General features: G+C 38.3%; 1 protein-coding gene and 1 long non-coding RNA gene across 14 annotated transcripts in view; one reads left to right on the top strand and one right to left on the bottom strand.

The window, feature by feature from the left end:
* LOC101160233 (tight junction protein ZO-1) overlaps nucleotides 1-25,644 on the top strand; it is a 65,713-nt gene that overhangs the window by 2,553 nt on the left and 37,516 nt on the right. For 7 of the 13 annotated variants that reach the window (XM_020703952.2, XM_020703951.2, XM_020703950.2 and 4 more), the window contains exons 3-5: nucleotides 12,884-12,913; nucleotides 18,833-18,974; nucleotides 20,832-20,876. In XM_020703952.2, coding sequence (XP_020559611.1) covers nucleotides 12,884-12,913; nucleotides 18,833-18,974; nucleotides 20,832-20,876 — 217 coding nt within the window. Of the gene's footprint in view, nucleotides 1-11,843; nucleotides 12,122-12,883; nucleotides 12,914-18,832; nucleotides 18,975-20,831; nucleotides 20,877-25,644 lie in introns of those variants that run through there. The other 6 variants (XM_023955723.1, XM_023955720.1, XM_023955718.1 and 3 more) reach the window with 5 other exon arrangements.
* On the bottom strand, nucleotides 18,188-20,311 carry LOC110015242. The gene is made up of 2 exons (XR_002290400.2): nucleotides 20,179-20,311; nucleotides 18,188-18,969 (listed from the first exon to the last, which is right to left on the bottom strand). It is a non-coding gene; the product is annotated as an uncharacterized LOC110015242 (long non-coding RNA).

Raw genomic sequence — 25,644 nt, 5'->3', positions numbered from 1 at the left:
TTTCACCACTTAAGGGTTTTTAGAGTTTAAATGATCATAAATGTGGTTTTAGGGTAAACAAAATTCTTCCTAATTTTGCTCAATTCAGCTCACTCAAACGTACTGTTGTGTTTTGCATTTTACTTAAAAATGTACAAGATCATTTAGTTTTTGTTTATTGTTCAAGCCAACCTAACCATGCAAACAACGTATTTTAAAATAAAAGAAATCTATGAACAATTGAAATCAGACAGAAGAAAATATTCTTATGATCTCTGCTTCTTCTACATCAACACAAAATGACAACAACAACAAGTCCAGCAATATTTTAAACTTTGCTTGAAGCATGTTCCATAGTAAACAAAGAAACACTCTAAAAATTTTATTAGTTAAAGCTCTTAGTTGTCACACACCTAGGTGTATAAAATTTGTTCTCCGCATTTAACCCATGCCCTTGGGGGAGCGGTGGCCTTCAGGCACAGCCTCAGCCTTGAACCACTTGGTGGTTGGCCTACCAATCCAACCCCTTAATGGTGAGTGTCAAGCAGGTAGGTATTGGGTCCCATTTTTAGTCTATGGAATGACTCACTGAGTTGTATGAGGATAATATAAAACAGTGCACACAGTACTTATGGAACTTTTGCCTTTTTGCAGTTAGCCTATCTATAAAAACAAGCAATGTGATGTGGCTATTTAATAATAACAATGTTGCTCGAGAAGGAGGTGGTTTTAGAGCAGTTTTAAAGGAAATTTCAGATAAAGTTACCCTGAAATGATATTTGTTCAGCAAATTTTATGAGGAACAGGATGATCCTATTTTTGTCCATGTGTCAGGCTTGTTCCTCCATCATGAGTGATGAGGGATGTAGTCTGTGTGAGTGTGTGCACCTCAGAAGAATACACTTGGTCGAGCTAACACAGTGACTTGATGGGGGCGGGACATATCATGGTGTGCATATGTGTATGTGCGTGCACTTGAGAGGCAAAAGAAAAGGCTGGAGGGTGCTGTGCAGATGTGATTCCTGAAGTGACAAGACAGAAAAGCTGATATGCTCTACAGACACTAAGGAGGCCTTTTTGATGCATGACAGATAGGACAGCACAGCCAGCTCAGTGGTCGGGCTCCGGTTAGTGACACACGTAAACACACACAAACAGACAGGCTGACTGAAATAAACCAACGCATGCAACAAAGCATTTCAGCAGACACTGGCAGGACAGACACAAAGACTCCACAGGATGTGCAGCATGAACACAAAGCTATGTAAGTCTTCCTACAATCTCCTTTCAAAACTCTTCCGAATAACAGTAGACAGTAATGCTGCTTGCACTGAGAGGAAACGCTTTTAGATTACAAATGTATTGCTTGTTTAAACATATTTTTGTAATACTGCTCTTGTTCGTTTTGTTTTCCTGTGCAGTGTTGTGTCAGGCTGAGTTAATTCCACGTACAATAGAAAGAAAAATCATGATCTGTTGTTTATTCTCTCTTAGAAGAATTAGGACAGAAACTGCCTCAAGTACTGGTTGCTTTGCTTAAAAAATGTTAGCACGTGTTTTTTTGCGTGACAGAATGAAGCATGTCTGTTTGCCTTCAACGATGAATCTTCCTCTTGTCTTAACCACGTCTTTTGACGTCAAGTGCTCTCCTTGATCCTCGCTGTGAGAGGTAGGCTGATTGCAGCTGCGGGGAGTTCAAAGAGGCACTGTGTTTATTAGTTTTTGCTGTCCATGTCCGCCTCTGGTCAGCATCCTGCTGACTGAGGGTGACTGTGCAGCGTTTAATCACATCTCCGGGCTTCTGTCTTTAAGGCCTGCTGGATGCCAGACTGTCACCATTAAATTGAGGTTCTTCTTGGACCCAATTAAAAAAAACAAATGTAAAGATCCTATATTATTCACGAAAATAAAGTTTTGAATTTGCATCAAACTGGGTGTAATACATAAATGATCAAATAGCAGCTTGGACTGGAGGGCCCTTTTATCATCTCCCCCTGCAGAAGATAGATGACTCACCAGGTCATGTTTGCCTCTAAGGCCTGGTGTGTATACAATAGGTGCTGTGATGATGTAAGTCACCAAGCCTTCATCCGTAAGTGAAGAAAATGAGATGCTGGCTGGTTGAAAAGGTGGAGGAGGAGGAGAGATTAGCTGTAGCTGTGAGGGTATGCTTCTCCGTGCTGATGACTCACCTCGCAGCACATGGAGAGAAAGCACTGCGACAGCGCTGAGGTGTGACTGTGTGTGTTTCATTACTCTTGGTCGTCTTGGTGCAGTGCATTCATGTGAAGAGGACTTTCTCCGTGAACTCCTCTTTTTTCGGCGCAAAAGCAATAAATCACAGCGGTACAGTGGCTGTGGTTCTTGGGGCTCTCATCCAGGTTTGTCTCCACTGGGAGCAGCCTCTGAGTCCCACAAACCAGCTTTGATTTTTTTTTTTCTCTGTACAGTATAAAGTGGACAAGAAGTCTGAGGACACGAGAAAGAAGGGCAGCCCCGTCTGTCCTATTTACGTTCTAAAAAAAAAGCAGTGAGGTGTGTTATTAGCGCACACGTGTGCCTGGGCGTGAGGCCGTCGGTGTGCGTGATCGTGCAGGGTGCAATAAAGGATCTCAGCAATGGGTTCTCATGTGAGAAGGGTAATGATGGGGCAGGCTGCTCCAAGCCATGAGATGCAGAGGGGGGGATGCCAATGTGAAATCAAAGTGCTGCAGTGGAGTGTGCATGGATATGCAGTGGGATTCTGACTGCAGCACAGCCACTGACCCACTGCTGTGTCAGTGCTTCCCCACTGACACACTCTTGGTGTCCACACACTTTGTGTAATAATGTGTGTGTTAGAAAGCCAGAGACAGACAAAGAAAGACAGAGAAGGAGCTTTGGGGATGTGAGTCTTAAACAGTTTCCCCATCCACTAATGGCTGCTGTGTCATACATTTTTCTGATAATGATGATGCTCAGTGTCTTATTAATCAGGAGCATTATCTCAGTGGCATCTTAGTTAATGGGATGTGACACTGTGCTTTCAGTTTGTTGGAGTGCAGCTCTGCTCTGATCATTCTGTTAGGGGTGGATTAGTTAACTGTTGACAGGATTTAAGATGCCCACTAATGGAAGGCAAAAACATTACTAGCAGCTTAGCTTTTCTCTCTTTGAAGAATCTACAGAGACAAAACTAGTCTCCTTAAATGACACATTGTGACTTTTTCTGAAATTGCGCTGTTTCGAAAGCTACAAAATATTTCAGTTAGGTTTTAATAAATTGTAATAAATGACTCAATGTGTGAAAAAACGTCATGATGAATACGATTTTACAAGACGAGTGGTACAAGAAGGAGACTTTTATTGTGAAAGTGACTTTAAGAGTTTCTTCTTGAGTACAGGTTTGTCCTGAAACCTCCACTTCTGTGACTGACTTGATGGTCTTTTCCATGTTGGTTCTTGATGTGGTCAGCCTTACCAACTGACTGATCCATAAACCATTGCTCACTTAAACTGACCGTGTAATTTGTACTTTTCTGGGTAGTTGCTTCTTTAGGTCAACTTTAAGGCCAGTCCTGTCCTACTGTAGAGGTCCTGGGGGGTTGATCATACCACCACTACAAATAAAAGTTAATATCTTTAGTGAAGGTGTCTTTACATGATGAAAGGCTTTAGGTTTTAGTTCTGTATGGTGGTGCTGCACCTGCTCAACAACACCAAGTAAGTTTGTGAGAAAAATAATGTGCAGGGATGATTAAATTCACCTGATTCTATTATTTCTGTTTTTTTATCTGTTGTGTATTGAAGAAATGTGTAACAAAGGAATCTTCATCTGTTATCCATTTGTCAGTTTCAAACGGCTGTTGATGCCAGTCTTTTGTCATCCTCAGAAAACGACAGTGTCTGCCTTGACGACATCCAGAAATCATTGCTTTTTTCTCCCATCCCTCAGATTTTCATGACTGACTGCAGTTAAAGTTATAGATTTTTATTTCGTAAAGCATTTCCTCTTAGTATTTCCCCAAGGTGTTTATGTCTGATATTCACAGTGATGCCCTGAATTAAAAAAAAGGTAAATGTGTTGGACAAAATATCGGTTTTGGGTCTCATTGGTTTTTTTTGCTATACCTTTGGGCATTGGCAGTGTTTTCAATTGCTTCTTTGTGTTTCTTTGGGGATCAATTTAACACATTTTTTAGTTTTCAACTAAAAAGACATCACTGGACTTTCAAAAAATAAACTTTATAGCATAATAGTTTGTAATTTAATTTCTTTAGTGTTTAATTTCAACCACATTTAGCATGTTTATGTATGTTTAAATCTATATATTTCTTTGATTTGGATAATTGTTAAACCTTTCTGAACAGAGAGAAGAGGAGAAGCTTTTCAACAGCAGATCATAGATGGATGTATTTTAGAGCATCTGAGGACTGAAGGAATTTAGGCTCCTCTAATGCCCAAAAGGCTTTTCTGCTTCCATTCACCCAGAAGTAACCAGCTGGCAACCTCAAAAAGAGCCTATTTACATTTCAGAAAAGGCCTGCTGTTCATTTTAGTGTATTACATTTTATGAGTCTTATTTTAAAGACTGCTTTTTTAAATTAGGTCCCAGCTGTAGGAACATAATGCAGAAGGTTTATAAGAATATACACTGTAGTGTGTTAAAAGGAGGCATATGTCTTCCTTTGTCTGGGACTTTTTTTTTAATGTCAGAGGCTGTTATCATCTTAAATATTGATGATTTTAAATCACTTTACTACGTGCAGTGTTGGTGAATCACAGCTCGAAAGAGAGATATTGAGCCTCTCCGTTAGTTATGTTTTCTTTTATTCTGAAACCCAGACTTTTTTTTAGTGTTACTTTTACTTTTACTTTTGACTGAGAGCAGTATTTATGCCTGACAGCAGGGATCAGTACTAAATAGAATGTTTTTAAAAATCAAGTGTTTTATAGGCAAGTGAGAGTAAGCTTGCTTTGACATTTAAAATGCAGAGTCCATTTTTTTTCTCATGTTTTGGAAGTAATAACAAAACATTTGATCAATCCCAAATAACTTCTGCATTAGATCTAAACAAAGATAGGAAGAAGAGGTAGAGCTGGAGGAGTTGAATATTCAACTCAAATCTGTTACTAAATCCTATAAAAAAAACAAATGTCAGAAACTGTTTTCGTACAGAAATCAGATCAATTTCCGTTTAGAGCTTGAAGAAATAAAAAATAAAAAAATGTGTCTTTTAAACTCTTTTTCTATATTTTGAAAATGATGCCCTTAAGAGTTACATTTTTTTTATGTCTACGCTGAAAAAACACACTGTTGGTATGTGAAGAGGCTTTTCTACAGACAGCAGTCTTTATGGTGTTTCTATTTTTGAAGTCATGTTTTGTTGCTATCATGTGCTTTCTTGTAAATGTTCTGAACACACCAGATAATCCTTTAATCACAAAATGCAATAGTGGAAGGACCTCACTTTCTCTTTATCTGGCCTCTCAGACATCTTTGTCTAAGTCTGTCTGGGCTGTCTGCTGAGAGAGATGTGCACTTCTCAGACTCAGGTGACAAACCGGCTCACTCTTCTAAGACCTCAAAGTCCAGACTAATCGACTTACTTTGAAGCTCAGAAAGGCACCAGTGTGTCAGTCTATTGACAGAAAAACAACCTTCGCCAGCCTGTGTTTACTGCTAATGACAGTCGGTTTGGGCACAGCTGACTGAAGCGGAGCTGCTGTGTATCTCCTCTCCATACCAAACTCAGAGTCTCTCAATAATCATTGTCAGGTCTTTAACCTCTTAAGACCTGCCATGAATTACATCTTGGGTTATATTCCCACAGTAGTTACTTCTGCTTAACTGGAGCCCTGTGACTAAGTTTGTAGAGGCTTAGCTCAAACATTAAACATTATGTTTTCTTGCTTTCAGAGGAAAGTTGTTTTTTTTAGTGTGTCATTTAATCCTATTGCTAAGAATAATTTTCCTCATAGTAAACCCAAAATGTCTACTTGTCATACATCCAATATCTTTCTTGTATCTGCCCCTTTCCTCCATTAGCAACCTTTTAACATCACAGCAATGTTCAATAGACACCATGCTAAGGGTGGTTGAGCCTGGCCCAAGGTTAAGATGACTGGCATTCTTCAAGTAGGAGTTTGTTCAGTAGCTGCAGAATTGATGAGTCCCTGCTGCACCTGACCGCATCTCAGTGTCCTCATAACTGTACTTGAGGAAGTCTGCTTCACTGTAACAGCAAATTCTGCATTCAGTGCTGCTTCTCACTGCAGCACACTTGGCGTGAAACAGTGTGAAACAGCAATAAATCTGGAAGACATAAATGCAACCTCTTTGTAAAACTATGTAAAACAAAGTATGTGTCAATCGCTTCTAGACCTTAAATCCACAGCATTTTTAGTGACCAGAAGAAGCCAAACCACAGTTTTGTCTTGTTACTTCCCAGCAAATGAAATATTTGTCTGTTTGTTTTCTGTTTGTGTACGTCAGGAATGTCCAGTAGATTGTTGGTGCAACACAGTAGCATGACTGAAAACAAACAGCAATGTAACTCAGCTCCTCATGGTGAATTGACCTCCTGGGACCTGTCTTCTTCATGCATAATTTATCACACACTTTCAGTGGTAATAAAGACACGTCAGTAAACCTTTCAAAATAAAGTACATGTGGGATAAAAATGGTCTTGGTACTTTACAAGATTGTTTCTTTCGTTTTTTGCAACAAAAATCTTTTAAAGCAGATAAATCCAGCAAACTAAAATATTTATGTTGGCTGTGAGTCATGGAACACTTAATACAATATATCTGCACTGAATATTTTTTGTATTTTAATTTGCTGACTATCTCTGTTTCTTTAACTGTTTCTTTTCCATAGATGTTTATCTTGTTCATACACAAAAATGAGAGTAAATAATGCATTTCAAACATTCTGAGAGTTTCTTTTACAATTCTTGTTTAAAAAAATGTACAAAGTATCTGCATTTATTTACAATTGAGAGTGTTTTTTATTTGTGACCGGAGCTGTACTTAAGAAAAAGCCACATGAGTTGACCTTGCTTGGTTAAATTGTAGAACAATTTTTATATGATTTAATTTGACTATCTACTGGTGTATATAAATAGCCAGTTAAATGACAAAATTGCATTCTCTCTAGATGCCAAAATTTGCAAAAGTTTGGTTGGCAATTTCTGTTCCCAGAATAGGGTACTGCTTAATAGAATATATATTTTGGCTGGATAAAAAATCTCTTCAGGTAAAAAAAAAAAGATCTGGAGATGGTTGAGAGGAGAGTGTGCTCAGATGTTTGCCCTCAGTCCTGGCTTAGCAGGAAAAAATGGATAAATTAATACTGAAAAATAGAAAAATAGGTTACTTGATTCATTTTATGAAGTCAAATGTGAAACACTAAATGTTAAAGAATCCGCCAGCTCTTTTCCTTGGTAGTTTTTCTTGGGTATTTTCTGAATGATACATGGATTTTAAAGTATATTTGACAGTAAATCTTTGTCTTTTTTATTAGTTTAATTATTGGGATTCAGCTGTGTTTCTTCTCAGTCAGCAAGTGCAAAAGACAGGATTTAAAATATATGTATATATACTTTTTTTGTTTACAAAATCTTTTGGCCAACAAACTAAAATGTGTGATTGGTCTAATGATTGATGTTCTGTAAGGTGTTTTTACCATATTGTTCATTAATATAGTAATGTTGAAAAGGTTTTGATTCTTACTATGATAAACCTTTGACATATTAAGTTTGAAACAAAAATTATGATTAGATGTGATGATTAATCAACGGCATTTGAAGACCTACCTTACACATAGTAGATGTTCAAAGGGACTACATGTATGTAACTTACAGTACCGGTATAATTACTACTGGTTTTACTGATAGTTTTGAAAATAAGAGATCAAGAAAGGTCCCTGTCTTTAGAAATGTTTTTATCTGCAAAATAAAGATATTATGCTGTGTGATTAAGAAAGGAAAGCTGATCTGCCTTTTATAGTCTGAGAAGAAAAAAACCTTAAACAATATTGGAAGTATCAAAGATTTGATTATATGTCATAAAAGTTAAAAGAAATTTATTTTAATAACTATATATAATTTAATTTGTCGTTTTAATGGGAATTTCCAATTATCTCAACCGGTCACTATTTATTAATTATTACATGTGTGGTGTTTTTAGTTGTCACTATCCACACTGGTTATATATTTTTTAATGTTAAAGTTCATATTGTTTAAGTTACATGTCACACAGAATGCAGTCTGCAAAGAAAAATATGAATGTAGATTTCTGAGACCAGAAAATCCTTGATACAATTTTTATTGTAATTTAAAAAAACATATTGAGCAAAGAAGTCTCTGTTTGATTCAGTCGATTAATACTCATGGATGTCTCAAGGCCAGAACATTTTTATTTCATTCCATATATTTGTAGTAAGTCAATATTCTTTATTTCACTTTATTTGGCCATAAAAATTAACTTTTTATATCAAAAATTAGATCCGTTTTAAAGTGAATGTTGAGACTTTCACGTTATTAAAATCGCATCAGAAGTGGGAAACGTATCAATAAACTGCACTCAGTTTACCTTCTAACTTACAGATAGAACTGTGAGGTCAAGCCAAAACACTTCTTGTAACTGGGGCAACAGTCCTCCTATTAATACTCAAAATGCAGTTGTGTTTCATACATAAAGAGGGAGAGTGCTAAATAAAATAATCTCTTGTTTTTTAATTAGTAGCCTTAGTGAAAATGTGTTCAGTCAAAAATAAATTAAGTGCTTTTGTTTATTTTTCTTGTTGAGTTATGTTTATTTTCTGTTTAGGTGATGTTCTGTTTTTGGGGTTTCTGCTTTTCCTGTGTTCACATCAGGGTTCAGATATCAATCAACTCAGCTGCCTGGTGTTATTTAATCACCCTCAGAGATTTTGAAACCATGGTTTCCAGTTGCTCACTTCTCCTGCCTGTTCTCTCATCTCTTGACGTTTGGTTTTAGTTTTTTATTTGAGTTCATGTTTTGCTTTTTCTCATGTTTAGGTTTTTTTATTAAGTTAGGTTTCCTGTCTCCTGCATTTAGGTTTCATATCACTTTTTCATTTATGAAAACATCGTACATTTAACATTTTTTATGTGGGGTTCATTTCACCAAGTGTTTGAGACCAGAAACTGCTTTGTTTGCTGTAGCAAAACAAGATGTAATTGTTATTTTAAAAGCAATCTCATTAAAGAAATAGCAAAAAAAATGATGGACACACTTATGCCATGAATTACTTTACTATCAAAAAGGCTTAAAACCAGTTTATTATTGAGTATAAATAAGGGATGGGCGATGTGTGACATAAAACTTGTAGTTTACACTAAGCCAATTTAAACCTGATTTTCATTCAAGTGATTGTCCTAGCTAAAAAAAATGATGTCACCAAAATTTGGTCCTAACAAAAGTTGGCAAATGTGCTAGACAAACAAGCCTTATAGCTGTGAATCTGGAAAAGGGCGTTGAAGAGTTAAACAGTAAGTTGTCACCTGTCAGTGAAAGGTCATGTCTCTATTTTCAGTCTCAAATCTTGAATGAAAATGATAAATAAAATTCATTTAAAAAATCTACCCAGAGTAGCTTTGTCTTAGTTACATTTTAATCTAAGGGAGAATAAAGTTTTTTTGGCAGTTTTGAAATTGGGCCATTTTAGAGGTGAGAGCAATCGTGCCCTGACCTGGCTCCAGTTACGTTGTTTTCAAATCTGCTTCAAACAGGAAGTCAAAAGCCCCTTCAACCCTGTTGCATCATTCCATCCTTCCATCACAGTGACATAGCATTTTGTTCGATCTTCTCCAGAGTCAAATCAAACGGCAGAGCTGGTGGTTTTTGTAAAAAAGGAGCTCCCAGCAGGTGCAAGACAGTGACAAATACATATGACCATGGTGCAGTGGATTCAATATTGTGAGAGTTACTTTTGTAATGGGCAAAAGTAAACAAAATACGCCAACAAAGTTCTTGTGTTGGTTCTTGAGTATAAAAATTATGTAGAAAAACAGTTAATTTTTTCAAGGTTTTAAAAGTTATTTCAGGTGAATGTGTTAAATGGAACAGTCAATAAAGAACAGCAGGACCTGCTCACCCTCTCCATGTGCAAACCTCCACAAAAGATAAAACCTGCAGGTGAACAGGTGCACTAAATCAAGTTGTCCTCCTGATCATGTGACAGTGCGACAACAATAGCAGCTAAAAGTTGGTACAACCAGATTTAATCTATTTATAAAGCGCTCCGGATTATAAAGCACAGTCTTTTTTTTTTTTTTTTTTGTAAATTAGGCTCTCAAGTGTCTCTTGAGAAATAATTTGTGCGGAAAATATTTATAACTACCTATATATATATATATATATATATATATATATATATATATATATATATATATATATATATATATATATATATATATATATATATATATAATTATTATAAATCTACGGAAGCACTGTGATGCAGTAAATAGCGCTCTTGCCTCACAGCAAGAAGGCCCCGGTTCAAGTCCCGGCTGGGGGACCTGAAACAGAACTCCAATGGGGAACCCTTCTGTGTGGAGTTTGTATGGTCTTCCCGTGCATGCATGGGGTTTCTCCGGCTTCCTTTCACCATCCAAAAACAGGCTTCATAGGTTAAAGGGTTACTCTAAATTGTCCCTAGGTGTGAATGTGCATAGGTGTGTGATTGTGGCCCTGTGACAGACTGGCGACCTGTCCAGGTGTCCCCTGCTTTGGCCCACGAGTGGCCAGAATAGGCTCCGGCAGCCCTGTGTCCCCGAAAGGGACAAAAACAAGTTTAATCCCATCGAGACGACTGTTGTTGTGAATTTGGGCTATATAAATAAAATTGAATTGAATTGACTTAAAAGATGAATCCATGAAAGCGTATTGTACAAAAAAAACAAACGGGTGTTTTCAGTGATATGGTGCACATGACCACGATACATTGTGTTTCAATAATTTTTGTTTAAAAAACAGATATTTTAATGTAATCTTTTGTAAACCATCCATATTTTCATTATCAGAATACAGTGGATTTTAAAATATTCTTAGTATTAGGTTCTTATTTTGTGAAATCTGGGATGTCATATTTGCTATTGAAACAAATATTTCAAAATTCAGGGCACTAGATAGTCTTGCACTATTTAGTTTCTTGGTAGTTAGGCACCAGGGAGGGAATTTGGATATAGGAGAATAAAAATTAGGACAAAAACACAAATTTAGAGAGACAATAAATCCTTTTTTGTTTGTGTGTTTTTTGAATGTAATAACTTTCACATAAAGCTGCATTTACCTCGGAAAATTGGTTACTGAATAAAAAGAAGTCACCACCAAGAGGTAGGGCATGAGGCACTGGGACATCTGGGTTTGTAGCTACGCCCCTGTAAGCCCATCAGGGCTTCCTGGAAGTATTACATAACATAAAGACGCTCGACTTTCTACAAAAGGAAAACCGACGTGTCATTTTTAGACAAACTTTCGGCCTTGTAAACAGACAACTAAGCATCTCTAAATGACCCCCCACCCCCCATCTACCACCCCCTCCTCCCTCCTCCCCTCCCTCCCCCTGCAAAACACACTGTACACACACTCTCTCCCCTACCTCACACACACGGACGCCTGGACGCTGCAGCGTTTTTAAGAGAGTGTTTCCAACCCTGGATAGAAGGGAAGAGGCGGAAGGAAGGAGGTGATGTCCAAATCCTGAGCGCATTCGGCATTTTAAAAAAGAAAGAAGAAGAAGAAGAGGGGAAAGCTGAGGGAGGAATAGAAAGCAGTGAAAATTGCAGCTCGAATGGATCGGAGATTCATCTGAAACACGGTCAGAGTGTCATTGCAGACATGGGTCGCAGCGGTACGGCACCTCTCGCTCAGCTCCTTGGGGAGTGCTTTCACTGTCAGTCCTTCAGCGCTGGAAATGGCGTTGTGATGCTGAGCGCGGAAGACGCAGCGGAGGCGGATGCCAAGGAATAGAGAAATATATGATCACCTGTGCTTTTCTTTGGGTTGGATTTTTAGTAGCGGTGGACAATACCATGGTGAATTACCAGAAATACATTACTGTTATGCAGCTGGCTCTGGGGGTGACCGCCTCCAACAAAGAACATTGCCTTCCACCCAGGAAGCGTATGTGGTGAGTATCAATCTTGGTGCGGATGATGGTGATGATGAAGTGATGCAGGTTGGGAGAACTAGTGGGGGGGTGAGGGGGGGGGGGGGCGATGAACCTAACCGTCGCCTCCCACGTCTCGTCAAATGAAAAGCCAAAACGCGGCCGGCTCATGACATAACCCTCCTATGAGCCACTGCGGCCAGTCTGCACCATGTTGCAAACACCACAGACCCCACTGTGGTGGAGGCTCGGAGTAGGTAAGGCAACTACTCTGCATGCTTTGGAGTTTGTGCGCGTGCGTGCCCTCTTGTGCACGCGTGCGCAAAGACGAGCGGCCTCGTCCTTTCTCTTCCATTAGTTTGAAAAGTTGAATGCGTAAAAATGATGTCATGGCCGTTCTTCATTGTTTTCTCCGCTTTCAACTTCATCATGTGCTTTGCTGGGACTCCGCTGCAAGGTGTCATCTTCAAGCCAAGCCATGATCATTCCCTCCTCCCCAACATCACCTGCTGTCTTCACTGCTGCTGTGTCTGATTAATAAAGTGGAAAGCATGAAACTCGATTCTGTCCTGTTTTTATTACCTGTGCTGCAACCAGGCCTCTGTACACTGCCATGCACTGCCATACACTTCATCCAGCCTATGCTCTCCGGGCATGTGTTTGGGTCCCCTCTCTCCACCTAAAACGAGTGTCCCCTTTTTTTGTGCCAGATTGTTTTCTAATGACCATCTTTCACTTTCTGCCTTTCTCTTTCTGCGGCCTTGTCCATTTGTGTACTTGAAGGCATTCTTCCCATCACTCCTCTTCCTCAATGTAAGTAGATTGCTGTGGTGTGTGGCACTGTATCCTTCATTACAGCTGGATTACTCTGAAAGCAAAGATTCTTAGTTAACAGTCAAAAGGCTCAATGGTGCTCTGAGAGAAACCAATACAATCTTTTATTATATTTTACAACTTGGATTTCACCGCTTTCTGTTTTTTAGTCACATTTAACTGTACTTGTTTACACTCAAAATCTTTATATTCATATTTTTCTGCAAACAATACACGCTAACTGTACCACATTTGAACAAAATGTTTTCTTTTAGTCACAAATCTGTCACATACACCTTATTAGTCCTCAGTCTCTTTACCTGATCAGTTTTTCATTCACTTCCTGGTCTAATTGCCCCCCAAAGAGAAGATGCGGTCTTTCACACAGACCCGCTTTCATGTTGAATCCCTTCTTGTTGTGTTCAAGCTAACATCTACATATTCAAAGCCTTTGCTCGGGAAGCTTCTCCTTTCATCTGGTGGTGTGCTTAAACAAAAGGCATCAAAATCAATGAACGCTGAGTTCTTGCATGTTGAGAGAAGAACAGGAAGCACAGTCAGGGTTAATGAAGCAAAACCACAAAGGCCTTTGGGGAACACTCATCAATTGGTCTCTTAAGTTCTTCTCAAAGCACAAACCAACCAATCTCAGGCAAATATCTTTAAAACCAACTACTCTGTCATCATTGAATCTTCTTCATTTATGTTTTATATATATATATATATATATATGCAGAAGTTGATTGAAGCAGAAATGTGTTGAAGCAATTGTAACATTAATTTTGGACATTCTATAAAGTAACCATTTTAACCAATTTTTTTGTAGCTAAAAATGAAGGCTTCAATTTGCTTTGGCAAACAAGGTTATCTATTTTTTATGTTTGCAATAACATGTAATTAAAATTAAACATGGTCATGTTTAAAAAAAATTACACACTACATAAAGTTGTAAATTCATGCTTTGATTCTCTCACAGAAACCTGCAAACTTTCCCTTTGCCTTTAAAATACCATACAATATTTAGCAGGAGTAAACTAAGAGGGAATATCATCTAAATATGAGATTACGTTCTGGCTTGAGCTGTCACCTAGTCTGCATCAGAGATGTGTTTGTTCCACTCTCCTCATTTTACATAAACGACAGCATTATCATGTGCTGGGATGTTTTGGGCACTCATGCCTAAATGTAATTACTTCTGTTTTTTTATTAAAAGTGTTCTACTTCTGACTGCATCATATCATCTCATTATACAAATATGGTCAGAAAAAAGCACCTCCAGGCTTGTTGAAGGTGGAGTAGGCCATTTATCAGGGATATCTTTTGAATTACCTTTTTTTAAAACAAAGAAAAACCTGACCGCTGACACCTTTAGTGACGCATATTTATTTTTGTAAGTTCAAAATCTGTAAGGTATTTATTAAACCTGGGATTCATATCTTAGTTTAGAACAAAAACTTCAGAGAAATACAGTTTATTGTCCAGCTGGTGTCTTAAAATTGAATTTATTAATGGATTTAATGGATCTTTACCGTGTTTGCTGATGTGTAGTGACTGAAACTGAGGTGAAATCCAAACGAGCAAGAAGAAATGTTCTTGGTTTAGTCCTTTTCTATGCTTTTCTTGCTACATAAAACATCAAACTACAGTGAAAAAGATCAAATAAGTTGATTATTTCAAGTAAAGATTCTTTGATTTTGTACTACCCACTCACTGAGGATTAGAAAACCCCCATGGATTTCAGCCCACTGTATTACAGTTATTGGCTTTTTGCAGATATGTAAGGCAGGATAAGAGAATGAATTGAAAGGACAAAAGCATTTGCATTCCTAAAGAAGAAGCAGCAAGCAGCTCACTGTTTCGCCCTATTTTGGGCTGCAGCTTCTTTGTCCCATTTTTGGTCAAACGGTCAGAACGGCTTCCTGTGCTGCTGATATCACAGTGTGCGGTAGCCAAATTGAACACCATTCTGCCTGAACACTTACACCGTTCACCTATGGGGAGCTGTGCATGCCATGTGCACAGACAGAGGAAGAACAGCTCAGCTTGCCTTCAAACAAAAGACAGAATAGCAGCAGCAGAAGCTCTCTAAAGGAAAACTAGTCCTTGTGAGCAGATGTTCCCTTTTGCCTGCAGAATTGTAAACCCTCTTCCTCTGTGCACACAGCCAAAGATTTGCATGAACCTGACTTAATGAACTTTACACTCTGTTGCAAGCCTGCAGGGATAGTACAACAAGTCTGTTCTTTTTATGTGATGCTTCATTTTGCACCTTTTCCCGCTCTGCTGTCCTTTCTGTTTGTTTCTTTTATATGTTTTAGTGAGAAGATTATAAATAATGGTTAGGTTTGCCCCGTTGGCTAAATGTTGTATTAGCACTGGGCTGGATGGGAGGAATGAAGCGTAACATTGCATATTGACCTGCTGATTAAGCAACACCCGTTATTGCTTGAGCTAATCGTGGCTGATGGCTCCTTCAGGCAGAATGAGGGACGGCATAAAGTCCTGCCGCTGATCAATGTGTTTGTGTTCCCCGTCCTTTCTTTTTGATAGCATCAGGCATCCACACAGCCGCTTTTCTGGGAACAACTGTAATCTACTCTTTTGTGGCCACCAGGCCATCAGGGAAGCTGACATTGATCTTATTACATTAACTTTTGAGGTGGGCTTTCTTTGTTCACGTGTAATGCAAATGGTCCAGGAGCTTCTCTCTTTCCTTGTGTCAGGGCCAAACTTATTGTTCACACAGTGAGTGCATCATTTGTTTTTCAAAGACTTAAAAAGAAGTAATGAGAAAGGCTGTAGTTAGGACCAAAACTGAAAAGAAAAGTCTGTATTCCCAGCCTCTGCACCAATTTGGACATTAGTAGAAGAGAACCCAAGTATACCTCACTACATTGAAATTTAGAAGATGACTTCTTGTTAAAACTTGGATAAAAATATTCTAATATCTGTTTTTTTTTTTGTTTTAAGAAAAAGCTGTCTGTGGTCAGGATGTAACTGCCAAGCCGACCCACCATAAAACTGGAGCGCCCATAAAAGTACGCACCAGTCCAACAAACATTTTAACAACGATAGGCTCTAAATGTGTGTTCGCTTTATCACATCAAACTTTTGTACCTTCTTTAAAAATTGTTCATTTTACATTCTGCAAGCTATTATCTCAGCCACCAAAACAGTATTTTAGCACATCAAAAGTTGTAATCATATCATAATTAACTCATATGTAAAAAATACATTGCCACATAAATGTCCTTTGAGATTAGCTCAGATACTTGAAATTAGACAAGTTAATTAGATAATACAAATTAGATAATACTTGAAATTAGACATGGAATATAATATTTGGATTGTTTGAACATTTAAACATGATATTTACGATACACCATAAACTGGAAGAGACACAACAGCAATGCTCACCATGTTTTCCTCAGGATTAATTGACTGTTTGCTGAACTGTCAAGTTTGTATTTCTGAAGTTTAAACTGTTATCCGATTCTTTTTGGGCCATAGGGATACATATGCCAAAATTCTTCATCAATTTACTCTCAGAATAATGTAAATATATTTTTTTAAAGACATTAGATATTAATAAATGTCATTACTGAAAATGGTTGTAAAATAAAATGAAGTGACTATTGCATGAGAAATAAGAAAATGAGAAAAAACTGTCATATTTTGCAGAAAAACTACATAAACACACAGAGAAATCTGCATATTTGAACCTGCTCTTTATTGGAAACATGAGTTTTGCTTTACACACAAAATGTGGCCAAAAATTGGCATTAGATATTTTAACTTTTATTTTGAAATGGATTTTATTTAAAGAGAAATGTTTTTGCAATTGCAACTTCAAATGCAGCTTGTATTTCCTTTTTTATTCTTTCTGTCTCATACAAAAAAACATACTAAAGTGAAATTTATCTAGTAATGGTAATTAATTCTGTTCAGATAGATCCAGGTTAATTTATTGTATTACTTCTGATACCATTATTTCTGCTAGGTCAGCAAACCATCTGCACACTGCAGTCTACTGTATGTTTGCTGAACAGATCCTGTTTTAAGTGATGTAAAGATAACAGCCGCATGACATGTAACTGCTGATTATGGTCTGGGGGGATACATACTTATGTTTATGGCTACAAACACTGGGCATTGAAATTAAAACGATGATCACCTGGCATAATTTGGGACGCAGCACCAAGCCACAATAAACTTGAAAGGAATGTATACAGACGTTGTGAAGACAGATTACACCTGTAACAAAAAATAACAATCGTTTAAAATACTTTTTAGTAAGCACTGTAAATTCATATGACTCCCACATTTACTTGTAAGCCAACAGGATTTACCTACAAATGTATCTAAATGAGCCTCTAAAAAAAGGAAGCTTTTAAATCTTTCAGGTAAATCCTAACCAATTTCTGGTGAAATATTACACCTGAAAGTTTGCAAGAGAGGACAACATTACTCACTGCACATTTAATCTGAGCTGACACATTTGCTGGCACAATGTTACTTTGAGCCTTTGTTTCCTAAGGTCTTTTGTTTGAAATCTGTTTCAGAGGCAACATTCAAGAAATGAATGTCTGAATGTGTGGGAATGCTCCAGGCTTGTGTGACAGTGCAAACACCTTCACTCATTAGTGGTGTTTGCTGAATTTTTTATGAGAACAATGTGAGGTTGGCTTTAATTGGCTGTGTGGAGTCTTGAACGCTTTGACCCTGCATCTTTAACACGTTTGTGCCCTTGTCTGCTTCAGTTAACTATTGAATCAATGTGGATGAAAATGAATTTTAAACAACCATAATAATAAAAATTATTATTGAACCATCTGGGTAAATAAGGAAAACAATGTGTGTTATTGAAGTTTTTACACATCAGTTCAAGTCATTGTTTTCTAAATCAACAAGTTATTTTATTAATGAATTATTGGAATGTGGTTAATCAATCTATGAATCAATTCAACTTTATTTATAAAAAGCGCTTCTCATGCTTTGAATTAAATACTTTTATTTATGATTATGAGTTAATACACTTTTCCGAAAATCATTCATCTTCATCTTTGATTATTTTCCATATTTTCTAACCAATATATCACTTGTCTAAAAAGGAGTTTGATATATCTGTGTTTTGCTAGATTTGTGTGGTATTCTATTATTTTAATGATTAAAATAAACCAATCAAATTAAATCAAACATTTAGTGTTTGTTATCTTTGAACATCCAACCTGAAATGTATTCAAATTATTATGGTAATTATGGATCAGAAAAACGTGCATTTTCAGAATATTTTATTTCACTGATGCAATAATTTGAAAATATTATTACTGCATTAAAACTGACATCCTGACAGTTTAAAAGCAAGATCTGTAATACTTATTTAGCAACTGCCAACTACACTATCAAAACCCAGCCACCGATTTGTAAAGTATTCCTTTTTTCTACCCTATATTAAAGCTGAATTAATAAAAAGTTCTCACTGAAACGGCATTCAGTTTAGAAAACATAGGTAAGAGTGTGAAAGGTTATTAACATTCTTCAGTCATTGCCTGTATGGATCAATTTAGGAAATAAAATAGAAGAAAGATAGCTGGAGCCGTGGGGGTTTTATTGTGTTCAGCAGGGCTCCATGAATTCCATTTAAGGACGTCATATAGCTACTCTATCAAACCACCATGACTTAGCTTCCTCTTCTAATGCTGCAGTGATTACTGACCTCTCATCATTTCCATTACTGGGAAAATAAAATCCACTGACATTTAATACACATGTTTCTAAATGCCATCATCCAGCAGCTTCCTGTGGCCTTCTGCAAAGCAGCTAGGCCAAAGTTTTCCTCCACATTTCAGCTCATGGCAGTCTTACAGTTGCATTTCACAGTTGCATTTCTTTTTCCGCCTTTTTCTCTGCCGGTGTCAGGATTCACCCGAGTCCGACCGCCGGCTCCATCACTGCAGGCTCCTCCGCGAGCACCGTTCAGGGCAAGCCATCACTCCGGCGAATCAAGGGTCGCATCCACAGGAGCAAGAGCCTGGACAGCATTGATCTCCTGGATTCTAATGTGAGTGGATTGTCAGACACACAAGCACATGCAACTACACAGTTCAGGCATGTTCAAAAGCGCTGACTTGTAGCTTGGTGTGAAATGGATTTGTCATTTCTGAAAGTACACACGTCCAGGTGAACATAAACGCACTAGAATCTTTTTCAGCAGTACTCTATAGATCACTTACAGATTCATTTGTTGTTAATTTTAATAGAACTTTAGGGACAATTCTGCAGTACCCTAAAGTTAGTGAGGGTGACAGGAGTTTTTCCTTTCCTTTTCTTGTCCAGATATCACAAATCCAAACATCATATGGATGTTTTTAGGTTTTGCTATATTATTTTCATTGCTTCTGATGTCAACACATTCCTAAAGAAATACTTTAACAAGTGAACCCTGTTTTTATTTATACTCCACTGCAAAAAACATTGCTTCAAACAACTTTTGTACGTATGCAAAGAACTATTTGTCAATGTGTAAAAGATTTACGTTTATTCTATTTAGATTCTTTAGTACAGAGAACAATGACACATAGGCTATTTTTCATTTGCATTTCCTTTTGAAGTAAAAGAAATACATAAACATAAAGAAAAAAAGATGCTCTTTGGTTTAATTTTGACGCAAACAAAGCATTGTCTTCAGAAGGATGTGAAATATAGCATTTGTAATGTTAGCCATACTTATTCCGAAATCAAAGCCGGAGAGCTCTGGTGTAAATAAAGTACAGCAGACCCACTTGTTAAACACGCCCACCATACCTTGTTGTTTGCAGACAGAGTGGTAGACTGCTGGAGGGCCTCAGCCACAGGGGAATTACATTGTGTTGACAGCTTAGCTATGACCTGACTTTGAATTCAGCTCTAATGCTCCATCTTATTAAAAGATAGCACAAAACCCCTGGGCTGGTTGAATAATTGATACAAGAATTGGCTGGTATTAGTAATATAGGCTTTGGAGGACGTGAGAATTTTTAATGCCCTTTGGGCACACGTATTAAACTTTTATCATCTCTTTTGTTGGTTTGCAAATGCTTAAAAGTGCTTAAACTATTTTTTTGTACTATAAAAAACACGAAGGGCTAAGATTAATCTTGTCATGTGAGGGGGCTCGAGAGCAGGTAGGACCCAGACGCAGAGGCAGGAGGCAAACGGTTCCAGGGCAAGGGATTTATTAACGCAACAAAAGGCGCTGCAGAGCAGGATCACAAAACAAAACTCACTGTGGCGTGGCATGAAACATGGAACAAGGCATGAAGGGATGACGAGGCATGAAGACGTTAAGAGACGTTACAGACGTTAATAGACCAGCACAAGAGGAAGGGAGAGACAAGACTTAAATACAGGCAGGGCAGACAAGACACAGGTGAACAAGATCAGGACAGATAGGGACCAGGAAGTAAAACTCAGGAACATGACCAAACAGAGCACCTTTCAAAATAAAACAGGAAACAGAACCAAACATGACAGAACAAGAAATAAATCAAAAACCAAGACAAAAGAAACCCAAACCATGACAAATCTTTCAGTTAATTTTTCAAAAATGTAATCAAAATCAGAGTGGACCGATTTTACAATCCTTTTAGCTTGACACTGGGCTAAAAGGATCACTAAATCTGGCTCTGACATGTCAATAAATAGAAAGTATTAAAACATTCAAGTTCCATGCAGCAATGTCAAAGTTGTGTAGGCTGATTTGTTAATTAAAACACTGGATGTGCTCTTTTTTAATTGCCATTTGTAAGAGTTTGACACTTAATGAGATGGCTAGCTGTTTTCTTGAAAGTAAAATGTTTTCCCACTTTTTGCTTTTTTGATGGGATTTCAGCTGCTCAACAGTTTGGGGCGTCCTCTGTCTTATTTTTCTGTCTCACAGTGCTTCAAATGTTTTCAGAGGGCGAAAAGTCTGGACTGCCAGCAGGTCAGTTTTGCAGCTAAGCTCTTTTACACCTGGAGCTAGTATGCTAATGCGTGCTGTGAATGGGGGTGTGGGGCTTTCCTTCCTTCCGTCAAACAAAAATCATCTGGATGGCAGCATGTGTCGCTTTTAAACTTTCATTTTTCTTTCATTCAAAACCATTGACTGTATATGGAGAACTGGACAGGAGAGGCTGTCACGTCACCCATAGAAACTGCCTTACCTCCGGCTCCAGCCAAATTAAGCAAATTCAGTCGCCATTTTTTCATGATATGGACGTCGCCATGTTGGTGCCAGACGACAGGGATTCGACCAAGTCAGTCTGAGTCAATGGTTCTAGGACAACTACTGTCGCCAATCAGGAGTAAGCATGTTCAAAGTCGACACCCGTTCCACTCAAAGCGGGCTCTAGAGATTCTGTCAATCAAAAATTTAAACTGGGTGCCAAAGGGCACCAAATGGTTTTACTGAGGCATCTGACTGGTCAGTATATACTTAAATAATTTGTAATAAAGAAAAAATGAAATGAAAAAAAATTTGGATCAGGTAGAACATGTCAAGACAAGGGTATCAGAGCAAGAATTGTTATTCACACAAATAGAAAGACAGAGTAATATCTAACCATTTCTCAGTAGTAGTCTATGAGATTTTGCCTTCTTGGAGCTAGTGAGTACTTTCTAGTGGAAACGCAAAGGTCGAGGGGTCGCTCAGTCCAGTTCCCCATATATAGTCAATGTTTAAAACAGATTGTCCCATGCTGCACATGCCACAGGCACAATGCATCACACTTCATGGATCCTGGTTGAAATTTGTTTCCTGACAACAAGCTTGAAAGTTAAGAGACTCCTGAGTGGATGCAGTGATTGCTTTACTATTGTTTCACCTGCTATTACTGAATGGCAATGAACTGTGGTTGACTGCCATTCAGTAATATTTTTCAGCTTATCCCACAAATATCTCTCTTGATTTTGTTTTTACAATATCTTATATTAGTTATCCTCCTATCTTTATTTATCCCCACTGAAATATTAAATTGCTCAACTGTTTAGCAAATACTCGATGAGATAAGATAAACCGGCATATATTACCGTACTTACTCTTTGCTATCCATTGTTGGATGTGTTGTAATTGTATAGTTTCCAATCAAAAAATGAACTGAACTTATTTTGGGCTTTCTGTTCTTTGCATTTATATTTTATATACTTTCATCTTTGGAAAATTGGGTTTCCTGTTGATGAGATTTTTTTTGTAAAGAAGTTCAGACTGGTGAGGATGGATGCCGTTTTTTAAGTGAGGCTGCATACAACACACTCATAACAGTAACGTTCCTGCCTACTATCTTTGCAAAAGCTTTCTTGTCTGTGCTGCTTCGTACATCTAACCGTGTGACTGGACATTCTTCATGATGAGTAAGTTTTTATGAATCAATTTAAAGCAACATCTGAACTTAACTTACCCTGCAAACCATAAATGCGAACTTTGTTGTGGTCAATAGTTAAAGTCAGTGGATTAGAGATAAAACATTTTGGATTATCCTGATTTATCATCTAGCAATCATAGATATCTGTATTAAATTCCACTCTATATAAACCCTCAACCAGTTCAGCATTTCACTAAAAGGAAAACCTGTCAATTGTGCTCTTGGAGGCAGATGAAAACATTTCATTTTTCAGTGAAAGGACGGGCCAACTGACTGACGTCCATTAAGCCATGTCGCCTGAGGGCTTAAAACAGTGATAATATTGGAGCACAGACAGTTTGGCTGCATATATCTGTCTCGAAAAAGGAAGCTGTCATGACTGATGGAGCAAAGGGCCTATATTGGAAAAGTAATTACAAAATCATTGTTCAGCTCCCATCCAGTGAGCATGGTGGTGAAATGGTGAAGGCTTTTAGGCTGTAATTGACAGATTAGCGGTGGCCTTGATTTGTGAACAGACGAGCTGAGCCTTCGTTTAAGCTGAAAGAGAAGTATAATGTCTTCTTTAAACTTACATCCTCTTCTGGTCTGTAAGTCTTCAAGACAGTGACTTACAAAATTGCGGTCATTTGTCTTTACAGCCTGCCACTCAGAGGATGCTTAGGATGGCCTCAAGGGGCCACAGTCTCACCAGGGAATGAAAGCGCAGCTATGGTTTCAGCCCCCCCATTCCTATGTCTCTCTTTTTTCATATATATATATATATATATATATATATATATATATATATATTGTACAGGCAGTGGGTGCACTAGAGTAAAACTTGCTGACATGCTCAAACTCAAATGCAGCTGATGGAAGTAACAGTCCGCCTTACAGTGAGTGATGAGACTGCAGGATGCTGAGCTAAGGAACCGTTTCCTTTGCAACCAACTGAAATGTTACAATGGACTGCTGATCAGCTGCTAGATGATCCAGCAAATAGAAATGTACACACTGATTGGCTTCTTAAAACAGACATGTAAAGATATTAATCAAGTGAGTGTATAAATTTAACTCCGCAACTATCATTTTCCATCAGCGCACAGCTAGATAATCAATAGTAGTTAAGACTTTGTTTGTATTGATTGCTTCTTTTGATTGCTTTTTTCTCTTGATAGTTCAGGGAGGACTTTGGCGGCTGGCCCACTCCTACTGTCATTTGTGTTGGCAGCCATTGTACTGGTTCGCAGAAAGCTGGAATCAGATTTTAGTGCTAAGGCTGCAGAAAGCACAACACAGATGGAGGGGGGGTCCACAATAATAGCAGCCATTGCACCTGATGCTTTTGTGTGTGATTGGAGTTATTTGTTTTGTTTGTTCGCTGACAACACTTCATCTCATTTCAAAGCTCCTTTTTTTCACCACTTTGGGGAGACATGTTCCTCCATCTGCTCCTGCATCACACACTCCCTCTGCCTTGTAAACCACAGATCTCAGGCCACTTAAACAGCTTTGTTATTCTCACCAAGGCTAATTGTGTGAAAGAGCAAACACTCAGCTTTGCTTTGGGATTCTTTTTCTTTGCTTTGCTCTATTTGTTGCGCATTGATGCTTAAATATTTATGAGTACACGACTCGGGTGTGTTTCATCGTTTTAATGGGAAACCGCTTCTTTTACGCTCAGAGACTTTTCCTTGTAGCTCTGGTGCTGAGTGAAAACTAAACTGATGCTGCACTTTTATGTGTCGAGATTTTGTGAAAGATCTGTTTTTAATGCAGGGTTTTTCCTGCACTCTCAGCTGTTTTGGAAAATGTTAAAAGAATGTTTGCTGCAGAGGCGATAACCAGGTGAGCTGCAGAGAAGCTAAAACTGCATCAGCAGGAGCAAATGTGGCTAAGCCAAGATGAAAAGCACAATTAAATTAATTACTCCACAACAGATCAGGATCAGTCACCAGCTGGGCCTGAGGTTTGCACTGGTCTAAGTCTTAATCTCTTATTAGTTCTGCTTGCCTCGTTCCATTGGTTAAATCCCATCCTTGGCTGCAATCTGTTGTGGACAGAGGCAGCCCCCCCCAACCACCACAGAAGAAAAACCCCAACGTAAGCATTTATGTGCTTCTTAGTCTTTGGAAAGTGCTGCAGATGCATTTACAGAGTGAGCAACTTGCAGCTGAATTAACCAATCTGCATATTCAGGATCGTTAGCAGGAAATTGCTCTCATGTGATGAAGGTGAGAGGAGGGCGGCACCTGAGTAGGACATACCACAAGGGCTGGGGGAAGACAGAAAAGGGAGGAGGAGAGGAGGGCTGCGGGAGATTTATCGTGACTGGCACCGTAGGAGGCCTTTAGTGGTGGGAGGAGGGGAGGAGGTTAGGGGAGGCAACTGTGACTGAAGCCGCTGATTTTCTCTGAGCTAGACAGGTCTGTTATGTAAGAAAAGCCGATTGGATGATATTTTTTTTCTCCGCCTTTAGGTGATAATCACATTCAAGAGTCTAGATGTGATGTTGACCATGCAGACCATGCGTTGATGCTTGTGGTGGCTGCATGTGCGGTCAAACCGGCTGCACAAACTGATGCATGTTTACATTCAGATGTTGGTTGCATTTCCTGAGGCCAACTTAGACCTGTCTGTCAATGAGACGGACAGGTCTGATATGGTGTGTCACTGTAAGCGGCATTTAAAACGAGCATTTGACATATTGTGTCACAGTATATTATCTCTATAGTTCCATTTTATCCCCTCATATTTTCCTTGAAAAACAAACTTCTATTATTTTCATTACCTTTCTAAATTTACATCTTTCTGCAAATTCAAAGCAGATTTTCCCTATTTCCAGTACTAAAGCTGGATCAAACATAAACTTGTTATGCCCATAAAGTATACAGAGTACAGCAGCCTTGGATGTCAATGGACAGTTTAGAGAAAATGACTCGTGCCTTTGAATTGTTTTTATGGTTGAGCTTGTGTCCCTCATCAACTACAAATCATCTCAAGGGAGAAGACTTAAAGCCACATAAATCCAAACAACTCTATTGACTTTCCCTTGTGATTCATAGCCAGTGGAGAGACCTGGGCATCATCTGCAGCTGGATTAGTGAAAATGTGACACTGAACCAATGTCCTGATGATAATGTGTTTGGGTTCTCAAGAAATGCATTTTGCATTCATTTGAGCAACAATAATACATTTAATTTTTACCCCAGCTTCTTCTACAGAAGAGGTTCACTCCCTCATGATTTGAGCATATGATTGTAAGGTCAAGTGAAGGACTACCAGCAGGATGATGTCATGTTTGTGGGTATTAAGATGGTGGCCATGCTGGGAGTATCAATCTTGAGGAATGTAAAACTGAAAATGGTG

The sequence above is a fragment of the Oryzias latipes genome, chromosome 6, assembly GCF_002234675.1.
Source record: "Oryzias latipes chromosome 6, ASM223467v1".
NCBI classification, from domain to species: domain Eukaryota; kingdom Metazoa; phylum Chordata; class Actinopteri; order Beloniformes; family Adrianichthyidae; genus Oryzias; species Oryzias latipes.
The sequence above is the reverse complement of the archived record's forward strand: the minus strand, read 5'-3'. Positions and strand labels throughout refer to the sequence as shown.